This window comes from Haemaphysalis longicornis, unplaced genomic scaffold (genome assembly GCF_048455015.1).
Source record: "Haemaphysalis longicornis isolate Haplotype H1 unplaced genomic scaffold, Haemaphysalis longicornis Haplotype H1 scaffold_9, whole genome shotgun sequence".
NCBI classification, from domain to species: Eukaryota; Metazoa; Arthropoda; class Arachnida; order Ixodida; family Ixodidae; genus Haemaphysalis; species Haemaphysalis longicornis.
Window position 1 is genome coordinate 95,827,972 of NW_027526460.1, and position 12,480 is coordinate 95,840,451.

Below are 12,480 nucleotides of genomic sequence, written 5' to 3' on the forward strand. Positions count from 1 at the left end.
GGGGGTGGGAAGGGATCGGCTGTGGCGAGGTTTGAACCGCGACGTGGACTGACCTTGGTGCAGACAGTGGGCAGGGCTGTGGCTATTCGCGGAGAGAGTCGGGAGCGTGACTGTGCGACAACCCCGCTCTCTCGAACCCTGCCCGTCTGCTGCCTGCGCGTGCTGTTTCCAGCGAAACGGTGTTTCTCGTAGCGACCCTGCGAAATGGGTCGTCGTCGCCGCAAGGCCGGCTGCGGGCGAGGAACAACGTAAATGAACAAAAGCGTCACTGGGGTTACCTGCCCGAAGCGCGCGGATTATGCATGAGCGGAACCACACGCGCATTGCGTTATGGCCTCGGGATGTTCTGCGACGTGGCCGGTGTTGATTAACACCTCCGTGAAAGACCGTAGCTCATGTGTAATTGCGCAAAAGGAATCTGGGCGGTAGAGCAGAATGAAATCGTTTGAATGTGCGGGGACAGATAGAATGAAACGGGGTGGGTAGCCCGGAGTTTCGCAACCGACGTCAATATATAAGCCCTTGTGGGACCTCGTGAAGACTTGCCTTACGGACACGTCGCCGTCGCGACAACGTGTGTATACTCACGCAATTTCTTGTCGCGTTGGTGCCGTTACGTTGTCGCCAGCAATCAGCGTGAGTTTTCAGGAGTTGCGCAACTCCTGTTTTTCGATCCCTCTGTTTTCAACGCCGAGAAGCACGACGTCTAAACGAAATATCGAGGTGTTTCGTAAGGCTGCGAACGAAGAGGGAAGCCTGCGCGGCGCAACAGCGTAAACTAAAGAAGCGTCAGCGAGAGGTTGTGGAGTTGGTGTGTTTCGATCAAAGCTCTAACTACCTCACCTGGATCGGCGACCACCCGCTGTGTTCCATTCAAATTGCACCTTATGAGAAGCGTTTGCCATGAATGAACGAGTTTACTTTATCGGTAAGGTACGCTGTCTCGGCTTACACTCCGAGCCATAAGCCATATTTGGCTTATTTTCTGAAGTTTCGAAGCGCTAGTGAGTGTATGAATAATAATATAGATTAGTACACCTGTGCTAACAACTGCATAAGCAGTGTCATATTCGTTTGTGTCTGGCAACCCCCCCCCCCCAACAAAAAAAATAAAATAAAGCGAGTAATTCGTAGTGGTCGGCGGGATCGAGTTGGCTACAGATTTTATGCGACTATCTTTGTTGCAAAAATACTACTGTCGTTTTCTTTTATCATTTTGGGCGCGCAGAGCAAGGCTGAGGAGGATGTCAAAGGGAAGGCGGGGAAGTCCACCATGGGTCCGAAGAAATATCTTTAATTTGCGAAAACAGCTCATCAGGCAACGGCCGAGTGTTTTACGTCACGCACCTTCTCACCACTCTAAACTCTATCGCCTGTTCCCTTTCTACTTTTTCCTGCTGTTAAAACAAGCAACGTTGTCACGCCCCTAATTCGCATCTTTCCTTCCTTCCGTCTCTCTCTCTCTCTCTTTAGATGCAGTCCTGTCTCTTTCTCTCTCTGCATTCCTGCTACCTCTGTCTGAAAGCTGCGCCAACATAACCGGCTAACCTTTGCTCGAACAAGCCGCTGTCATGACCACTAACACGACCAGCGAACTTTCAACGGTACAACCCGACGGTGCCGAGGTTAACGGAACAACCTTCCCGTACTCGACGACACCCGCCGCAAATACCAGCGGCAACGCGTCGGCAGCGGTCGGAAGTAACATGGCCCCCGACGAAGGCGGCGGCGGAAGTGGCTTCCTGGGCGATGCCGGTCCCGGCATGGCCATCTTCCTTGGATCCCTCATCTTCATCTCCGTCGCGGTCATCATCGTCCTTTGCGTGTCCGTCTGCATAACGGCCTCCAAGCGCGCCAAGCGCCGGGCCCACTTCCAGAACAAGATCCGCAACCAGTGTCCGCCGTGTCCGCAATGCAACGAGCCCTGCAAGCAGGACCCGGGGGTCTACCACGTGGACATGTGCGACGTCCACGGTCCCGTGCCTCCGCCTGGGCAGCCGCCTCCTCCGCCTCCCGTCCCCATGCCGAGCTTGCGCGAGGAAGAGGAGGAAGAAGACGTGGGAAATCCGTTCTTCGTCCGGAGCAGGGACCGACCGGAAAGGTCGGCCGGTGCAGACAGCGGGGTCTCCTCCCAGATCACCAAGACGCCGGATCCCTTCTCGATTGACGCGAACGGCCACGAGAGGGTCGGGACTCATGCGTCGGGACCAAAATTGCTGCAGATGCCCGTGGGGCTGTTCAAGGACAATGCGCCCCGCGTGGACACGAGGCAAATCTGGAGGGGAGACAGCGTGGACGACGGTTTCTTGCTTCCGGGAGCCGGTGAACGCACGGCCGATGACCACAACGCCGATGCCGGCATTGTGGCTGACGCGCCAGTGCTGCCGTCGTCGGCCAGAGGGCACGTGAACAATTCTTTCTTAAAGGACAATCCGTAGCCACCTGGCTGTCAATGTCTTGGAGACATACGGTAATGGTTGCATGGATTTTTCTATGGCTTACCTCGCCCACGCATTTCAATTGCAAGCATGCTCGCAGTGACTAACCGATCGTATGGCTTTGAGGTGCAGCATATTCTCTGCACGTTTCACACTTCACTTTTTGCGATTGTTTGCACTGACTTGTAACGCACATGAAGAGTTGTCCACTTTAATAAGGCCAAAGCCTTATACGTCTAATTGGAATGTTCACTTCGAGTGTACCCGGCGTCGACACGAATGATGCAGAAGCGCAACTAAACCAAGGCATGCCAGATGTGAACTGAAGCATGGCAGCTGTGTGTAAGAAATTATTCATGATTACTCAAGCTAATTAATTATTAATTAGTGATAAATAGCAGTTATTTGTAAGGTGAATTGGGTTCGAATAACTTGAATTACGATTAAATAAATGAATTGGGATGGGATAGGATTGACTCTTAATTGATAGTAATGATTAGTGAGACGGGATTAAGGTGAATTGCGATAAACTTAGACGGGTTAAGGTAGACTAAGTTGTATTGAGATGTAGCAAGACGGATTAAAGTAGACTCGTATTAAGATGAATTAAGGTAGATTAAGGTGAGTTGCGGCAGACTAAGTGGGATAAAATGGGTATTGGCGGATTAAGGTGGATAGGACACGTATGAAAACAAACAAAAAGATCCCTCCCAGGTTTCCTCATTGTATACGCGAAACTTGCATTCAGTCACTCGCGTAATGATACTGGTCGCTAGTGAAAATTAGTGTCGTCCGAGAAAACGACTCTGTATGCTATGAAAACATCATTTCCATTACCCTCAACACACGTCGAGGTATTCCTGGACCAAATGAATGAGGACGCGCAGACAAGTAGAAAACAGCGCACCTGGCGGCGATATTCCATTTCGTCAACATTACAGAGCTGGCCCTTACTGCATGGCGCAAAACATAAATTAAACACGCTGATAGGTTGCACTCTGCGCCTAAAGCGGTCTAAAACATACCGAATCACTGTTGTTTACGAAAGAAAAGGGCTACAAGTATTGATTTAAAATATTTTTACATAAAAATCAGTCAACTTTTAAAAATCGAGCGGGCTCGAAACAAGGCCGTTACGATAGCAAACAGAGACGTCAATTGAAAACCACATAGTTCGAAAGGCGGATTCTTTTTTAGCAGTCGGTCAAAAGAACGGTGGCTAGTGTTGAAAGCGAACCAGTAGAAGGTGCTTTCGGTTCTGTACCGTCTACGAAACGGAATGACGCCACCACTGCACCTGAAGCGACAGTATACCGGGGCTAGGTGCACTGCGGAACGGTGCGACTTTGTTAAAGGAGCCATGAAGACAAAATACAAGGCGCTGTTTAATTCGAAAGAACAAGGCTTTGGTAACCCACTCAGCCAGTGTGTCGAACAAAAAAAAAAAAAAAAACAGTTCGGTTCGGGTTCGGGGGAAATAATTTCGTCCCGGTTCAGTTCCGGTTCGATTAAATTACACACCGAACCGGTTCGCGAACCGGTGCGCAAGCATGAACTGGTTCGAGAACAGTTTCGGAACGATTAGTTATAGTAAGTGCTAAAAAAAATGTTTGTAGTGCAAAGGGGGTTGTGGCCAAGAAAATGCAAGTTTCGTTCATACGAAAGGGCTTTGTCTCAATAGCAACGATGTCGATCATAATGGCAACTTTAAATAATTTGGCTAGATAATCGGCAAATAAATGAAGTTGTTTCCGTTCACCAGGCATTTTCTTGCCAAGCCCTTATGACGTCACAGGGACTTATTTATGCGATTGCAGCCGCTGACCAAAGCCACAGCTAAAAATCAGGCTTGTGAGGTTTAGTGGTGCCTCCAATCTTGTTTTACCGTGCCGATTACTAACATAAAATTAAATGCACGATAAATCTGTTTTCCCACACTACGTCACCGCTGACGTTGTGTAGAGTCAAACTTTAAGGTTTTTAAATACTTATTATTGTTTTGGCGAATGAAACGCCCTGCGGGGCCGGAATATGTTGGTTGCATTAACAAAAAAGGCTATTATTTTCAGGTAAAACAAGGTCACGGTCATTTTGATTTCATAGTTGCTTTGAACTCAGATGCAGAGCGTGTAAGATGCAGCAGGCTGCAGGGGAATCACGCCAACCACGCACTTAGGCGACTTCGGAATGGAGCTGCCTGCTGCCCCCCTTCTGTCTTTTTTTCTGACTCGTTTCAACCGAGGCACAGTGATTTTAGTCTTTTTTTTAAAAAAATGATTTATATTTTTGATTGAAAGCACTGCTGTCCTTGGTTATGTACTTGCGTTTTGTTTGAAATGTGCTCAATTTCATTTGCGCTAAGCAATGTTGACATGCATGAACAATTGCATCAGTGCTAGCAGTCTGGAGTTGTTTTCCTGACAGTACACACTGTAATAGCAGAAGTGCTCTTCGCAACGCCCCGCGTTCCCAGTGAGCCGAATTAACACTTTGCCCTTGTTGGTTTTGTAGCGTGGCGAATGCCCTGGTTGCTTAGGAACTGATCGAACACTGTCCTGTTCACATGGCAGCCTGTTATCCCTAATCGCTGCGCCATCATGTCTTAAAGTGAATTCTCTTTTCACACACAAAAAGCGGCATCTGACAATTTGCCGGGGTTTGGGAAAACATTCTACGAGCAGTGCTGGTAATAGCGTCAGCTGCCGGTATGCATCGGTACTTTTGTGGAATTCTTTTCCCCCCTTTTGCTATATTGCACGTACTTGCCAGTGAAATGTTGCAACGAAATTCGCAGTGCCGTGTCTAGGGTGTTAGTGGCTTCAAACAAATGTGACGGGTGAATTTTTAGCGAGACTGTACGTATTTCAAATTCATCTGCTTGACTGGTAATCAAATAAAATAACGTACGACCTTTTCCGGGCACTTATTGAAATGGATCATTTGTACTTCGACACCACCTGCTATGTGCCAACTGCAACAAAAAAAAATTGTCATTTCGTACGCTACTTGATTTAAAGAAAAGAAAGGTGTACCAGTGCTTTATTGACCTTCCCATTTTCTAATGACTTCATATAGAAGCGCTAGAATTGCGCTCGCGCAACAGTGTAACTGCGCGCTTTCCCTCTATTTATATGTCAAGAAAAACCTGTCCTCAGGGTGCACGTGTCCCTTTGCGGACGGGCGAACACGTGCTTGCATCTGTCTCTTAAACAGGAGTGAGTGTGAGCGGCATTGAAACGTGGTCCAAAAATAAGCGCCGTCGCGTTGTTCACAGTTTAAGAATGTCGCAGCTACATGATGTCTACATTCTTGTGGTGCTCGGGATCTGTGCAGCCAGGCATCGTGCAACTGCGCAGCTTCGACGCGCAGAGTTTCAGATAGCTCTGTTAGTCGTCCTAGGCCATGCCAAAAGGCTCAGTTTCTCTCATAGCAGGCGCGCATGGTAACCTACTTGCCAAGCGGGCTGATAGAGCGAAACGTTCATTGTCCCATCATGCAGTTAATATTTCTGCGCTTATCATATCGAACTAAAGTGTCTTTCTAGCTGTATCGTAACCAGCTGTCCTTGTCGTCTCTTGTGGCGCAGGCACACGCTCTTCTGGTTGACGGCGTCGCGCCCGAAAGAGCCGCCGCCATGATCTTCGGCATCATCTTGGGCATCGTGCTCATCGTGTGCGTGAGCATCACGCTGGTCGCGCTGTACGTGGTCTTCAAGCGCTTCTGCTCCGACGCCAAGGACTACGGCATGATCAACGCCAACTCGACCATCAAGCACGGCCGGCTGTACCCCGTGCTCAACTACAAGGACGACGACGACGGCGCCGGGGGCTCGGGCTCGACCACGCAGTGCCTGGACAGCCACGACCTGGACGTGCCGGACATCAAGGTACCCGGCAGCCCCGGGGCCGACCTCCACGAAGACCTGAGCTGCATGCCGCTGACGGCCGACAAGGAGCCCGACTACGCGACGCCCGGCAGCCTCACCAAGCCGTACGCGTCGGCGCCCTCGTCTTCCTCGCAGGACTACCACAGTGCCGAGGTCGCCGCCACGTCCTCGTCCTGGAAGCCGCCCGAGGAGCACCACGCCGTCAGTCACGTCAACGAGGGCTACCACGGAGGGCCGCCCGAGACGTCCACTGGAGCTGGAGCGGGATTCGGGGCCCACGGCGCTGCCGTTCGCGACGCTGACGACGACGGCGAGGAGTGAAATCGGTGAACTCGGTGAAAGGGAGGACGGTGTTTCGTGGATGTGAACGACGCAGTTGTAACGTTAATGTTCATGCGCTGTGTTTGTGTGGATGACACAAGTTGGCGAAGAAAAAAAAAAACTTTTGACCAATGCTATAGGGTTTTGACAACAGGATATCACTTGATTGCGTGAGTGCGTCAAGCCTTCTGCCGGAGCCTTTGTATTGGCCTGCACACAATATTTCGGTTGTGAAAGGTGACGTTTCTCTACCCAATGTGAACACCTCCGCTGCACACTGAGAGGTTCAAAGGGTTTGGACGACTGTCGAAATTATACTGCCCATGGCCATGGTGAAATTAGGGCGAGATGAGTTGATGCGAAAAATTGACCTGACCAAATTTCAATGCCTCTCGTGACTTGCATACGTCATTTGGGCAACTGTTCCTAACGACGAGTTAATGGGCCAACTGTCTGGGTGCTATATCATCACATCAACCCCCTTTCAAGTCACCCCCCTTTCACAACTGAGTAAACAAAAACCTCGTGGGTAGCCGAACGATAAACGAGGCAGCTGTTTCATTCGCCATACGTGACCACAGTGCACAATTTATCACTATACTGCACTTCGCTGAGCGCTGGGGAGTAATTTAATCTGCTTGGTTGCCGAACTACTGCCAGCAAGTGTCGACGCTTTTAAAGGCACATTTCAGCATTCTCCCCCCCCCCCCCCCCCCTTTTTTTTCCCCCGACATCTGAGCCCAAAAGCTGTCCATCAGTCGCATTTGTCAAGTGCTAAAAATTAGCAGCTTTGAAAAAAAAAAAAAAAATGGCCTCACAAATGTGCACTATGCGTTTCTGGCGCTCCAGTATTATTACATGCAATCCGTTGATGCCAAAGGCGGGACCCTTGTTTCATATGCTCGACAAAATTGCGTGGTGGTCGATTAACGTGGTTGACCGAACAGCAAAGTAAGCAGCAAGCATGGGTTTTGCAAAATGCGAGAGAAGAAATAGAGATTTCGACCAGGGTTATCAAACAGACCAGGGTTATCGAACCAGGGTTATTGAGAGCAGCAGCTTCTCTCGCAGCTCCTGCTCTGAACTAGTTTCTGAGGAAGCTTAAAGGAACCCTGCTACACTTTTTGAAACCTTTTTTTTCGAAATCTTAAATGCTTGCAGAACGTAGTCAACCAACACATCCAGTGCTTAGATTAGGGGATCGCAAAGTATCTCAGTCGTATCTGATGGGCATTATTATGCCCATCAGATGGCCTAGAAACTTGCTAGAAAGATTTTCCCCTCTTTTTCCGGTCTTCAAGCTCTTCGACCTCTGGAATTGCGTCATTACAGCGGTGTAGCGGCTATCGGCAGGTTTTCCTTGAGTTGCAGCAATGACCGCATTCGATGGCCACTTTAAAAAAATACCCACGAAAGCAAATCAGAAACGGAAGACGTATCTGCTACGACGAGCAAATCACACAGTGCCGCTTTGCGCTGGCGATAATTGTCGCTTCCGCAGTGATTCCAGACGCGAAGGAAAGAAGGAAAGCCTTTATCAGAAGTGTTGCGGAGTCCCTTTAATCCTTGTATGTGACCCAGCCTTCATTCGACGCAGTTCTGCCAGCAGCTGGCTGGCAACCAATTAAAAAAAAAAAAAAAGCTAGCGGGCTTGCCACTTGAAGCTCGATATTCCGAATTTCCAAAAATAACGAACAAATTAGGATTGCCCCCTCAGTTGTCCATAGGCTTCATAAATTTCTCTACATTACGAAGATCCTGATTTAACAAAATAATTTCCGGGTTTCAGTTACTTCGTTACATCGAGGTTGAATCGTCCGTAGCAGGTTCACTGAAGAAGGCTAACGAGCATGCGCATGTCGGCCGTGGCACGGACGCATCGGAACTGACAGGTGCCATTAAGCCAGTTCTATACATGGTGCGAATTTTTCTGCGAATTCGCTGCAGTGGCGCCGCGCGTGCGGCGAAACGACCTATATTCGTAGCTGCGGCAGCAGTTAACAGAAACGCATCGTTTTGCCGCACGAGCGGCGCCGCAGCGGCGAATTCGCAGGCAAATTCGCACCATGTGGAACGGGCTTCAGTTCAGCGCCGAGGGCTTTACCACGATGGCTTTGTCACTTTAGCGAAAAATTGTTTAAATGCGAAAACTCCGAATAGCCCATTGAGCGAGAAAGCCTGCGTGGAAAGAAACGGCTCCCAAACCCACGTGACTGCGAAGCGTTCCATAGTGCGTGCTTACCACTGATGAAACACAAGTGAGCAAACCTTACTCACAGCGCACTCAAAGAATTACTCAGCGGCGTTCGACTGAACATTAATGCTTTCGCGCGCACAACTCTTAAGAAATGCTTGGGTGCCATCGGGAGTTTTTGTAAGCGCTGTGCTGATCTTTCGCCACACAAATCAGAAACGGCAATACGGACATGTAGGGTATTTGAATGCGTGTTTTTGTATGCAGGACCCCTTTGTATGGCCGTACGCCGACTAGGGCGGTACGTAGCCTGTGCGCGATTTCAGCGGACAGTGGCTGCCACTGCGGCACTTTTCTACCTTGTTCTTACTCATACAAAGGCTACTCAGCGCAAGTGCGCGCCTACTAAAAATGTTATGCCATACTAGTTAACTACGCGCGACAACTTTTTCTCCTCACGCTCTACCTTGATCGTTGTGTAAACATGCTTTGTCTCCCAGTGCTATCATGCCGGTTAAGATATTCTCATAATTTATTCGTTGAAGTGAGTGAGCGGTGTTTCCAGAGGCATCAACATACTTTCCTTTTTTTATTTCATGTAACCGCATACGATCGGCCACTTTTGTCGTCGCCGGAGCGTTTTTTTGACGCGCTTGCGTTTTTCGCGCGAGTGATGTCATGCCAAGGATATGTACATATCTATCCCATTTCTGTATGCCGTCGTTGTTGCTGTTGGCAAGGACATGTCATGTTTTGTACTGTGTTTAATTCTTTTTATTTCAAACTATGTTAGGTGTGTAACTACACCAACCCCCCTCCCCCCCTTACCCATTCCCGCTGATCAACCTTGCGACGGCAGTCAATTCTTGGTGCTCATGTCGCGGCCGGTGTTTTCGGGACTCATGGTCTATCACATTAATAGATTTGCTAGGCTATTGAGGCGGTACCTAACCGCATGTTGAGCAAACATATTAACAGCAGAGCTGTTTTTAGTTCAGCCGTTTAGCGTTACCAGTAAAAAAGTACCAAGAAAAGTACCTAGCGTGCGCCTCGTGAGGAGCCCCCGGCGTCTGCCAGCTCGACCTGGGAGAACACTCTGGCGTGATCTCTCGCGTGCTGTTCTGCTCGCCAGTTCACGAGCGTTCGCGCCTGAAGTGGGGAGCACAGACGCCCAGTTCGCGAAGCCGGTTACCGCGGGGTCTAGCGCATGCTAACGCGGTTCACTTTAGGAGAGATGAGAAAGCCAGCGGACAAAACGATCGGGGCCTGCCAGTCATGGAGAACATTCAGCGGCAAGTTCTGAAATCCATGTGAGGAGCCGGGTCTCCGACGAAGGGAGAGGGGCCACCAGCTCTGCTGTTTCTCCAGCCCTGCACCACTAGAGCAAGCTACGCCATTTTTTTTTCTTTTTTCATCCTTATAACCTAAATTTTAAGCGCCACAATAACACCGGCTCTCCTACATGAACGACCGTATCGCCGATATTTGTCCGATCACTCGCACTGCGGTAGCTGTCTCATGTAGTCACGGTACTAAAACACCGGGACACTAGTTTACGCCTCGCGCTAAGACGCTTTGTAACGCGTACTAAAAAACACCGGGATACTCGGTTACGCCTCGCCTTGGAACGCTTCGTAACGTGTATACTAAGAACACACCGGGGCCCTCGCTTTCCAAAGCCTCGCGCTAGAACGCTCCGTACTTCAAAAACACGATACTTTTATAGAAAAGCTGTGTACTTCTACCCCCAACGGTGTCATCTCCGTTGTCAAAAACACCGAGGCGCCAAGAACACGCTTATACACTGCACGCTTCGCCCCTCCCCAGGTTTCACGTTAGTGGAGAAGGCCCGGGATTTTTAATGAACCCAAGAATTGCCTGCCGTCGCAGTTTGCCTCCCATCCCACTGTGCTGTCCAGGAAGTATGTAGCCAGCCATATGCTGCCATTTAGATCCTTTCCTTGTGTGCTACGTTTAACATGTGCGTTTTTAGGGCATCAAACACACGGCACCCAGTTATTTTTTATTCTGTTTTCGTTCTGTTCAACATTTTTTTGGAGTAAAGACGTTCTGTCTCATCCAGCCGGAACAGCCGTCAGCACCTGTTTCGCAACATGTCTCGCTTAACTCTGGTGTCGTTATGCGTATAGCCTGTTGTTTCATTGTGTTTGCCGAGTTTTGATGTGAGTGCATACCATGTCTATCCATATGCGTGCATTGTTTCCATCGCTCGCCGGGGTTGTTCCGCCTCTCGGGGACCTGCTGCGGGCCGCGGCGTCATCTGGGGCGGCATTCTCGTGTTTGTCCGTTTTGCGTCCGTTTTTTTTTTAAACGACTAAACCTATTTTAAACTATCTTTTATCTGTTTATTGTTCCGCCAGCGAACCAACAGCAAGGCGACGAAAAATCGTCTGCTCCAAATCGTCTGCTCCGAGAAGCTGCGCCTCATAGCTCCGCCGTGCTTGCATGGCGTCACATCCGGCTGTTCGCTTTTAGCCGATCAGGGCTTGCTCAAAACGGACACTTTTGAAACGGACACAAAACGGACAAGACATGAGAACACAGCCCCTGGTACACTATTTCTGGAACGCTGGCGACAAACGGCCGTCCCTGTTACGTTCGTTACTGAGGCAGAGAAGTGTGAGCCCAGTAAAGAAATAAAAGGCCTGCGAAGTGCTGCGTTCGAAATTATTTGTCTGGGTCCAAGCTGCCGTATAATTGCGCCCGTCGCGCTAGCCGCAAGTGGCGGAGTAATAGCTGGATCTACAACAGAAAGATAGATTAAGCACTAATAATTATTTCGCGACCTGCACAGGGCATCCCCGAACTTCATTAATTTTCCCGGCAAAAGTGAATAAACCCTGGCGGGCGATCCTTCGGGGCACAGTTCCATTGTTTTCAAAGCGTGCGCGTTGGAGAGTTCATCCTTGCGCGCAGCGCATTTCCTCTGAGTGAATGGGTGGTCATCGCGCGTGACACTGTCGACATCTTCCTTTTGTTCATTTATTTCGTTCTTTGTTCGCGTTCACTGTATGTGTGCACACGCAGCTGTCGCTCATGTTGAACGGCGTTTCATGTGTTAATAAATGATTGATCTACGGCCATTGACATACGACCGGCGATTGTGAGTGTTTGACAAGACAAACGACGCCGCTGACAGCAACTCATCCTTTGTGTGCAAATGGCAGCCGAGGGTGCATTACAGATCAGCGCCCTCGAAAGGGAAGGGGGGAAACGTGGGCGGGGCTCGATACAACCCGTATGCGCGTTCGGCTTTCACGTCTGACACACTCCAGTGGGCGGACGAGACGGCTTCCCGTGTTCACTTCCCACATAAAGGCGAAACTGTTGCAGACATACGGCCTTCATTAAACACATGCTCGGCACCTAACCAAAGGAAATGCCACGGAGTTTGTTGAAGCTCTGATAAAGATTAAAAGGTTAGAAGATTGATAGGTCCCTGTGATGATGATATATTAAGAAATGTTGTGCATTTGGCGGTGACTTACGGCACGGCCGCTCGATGGCTGACGCGGTCATTTACAGACACTAAAAATGTGGCAGCAGGAAGTAATGAGCGCCTACAGTTTCACCCTCAAGCCTGTTAAAAACAACCAATTTTAGCTTCATGCAGGTCGTGT

At 49.5% G+C, this 12,480-nt stretch overlaps 1 protein-coding gene across 6 annotated transcripts in view; it reads left to right on the forward strand.

The window, feature by feature from the left end:
- The window catches only part of LOC144152855 (uncharacterized), a 31,200-nt gene extending 19,246 nt beyond the window's left edge, over positions 1-11,954 (forward strand). For 4 of the 6 annotated variants that reach the window (XM_077684354.1, XM_077684356.1, XM_077684353.1 and 1 more), the window contains exon 2: positions 6,025-11,954. In XM_077684354.1, coding sequence (XP_077540480.1) covers positions 6,073-6,645 — 573 coding nt within the window. In that variant the 5' untranslated portion in view covers positions 6,025-6,072 and the 3' untranslated portion in view covers positions 6,646-11,954. Of the gene's footprint in view, positions 1-1,473; positions 2,471-6,024 lie in introns of those variants that run through there. The other 2 variants (XM_077684350.1, XM_077684351.1) reach the window with 2 other exon arrangements.
- Positions 11,955-12,480: the final 526 nt, after the last annotated feature.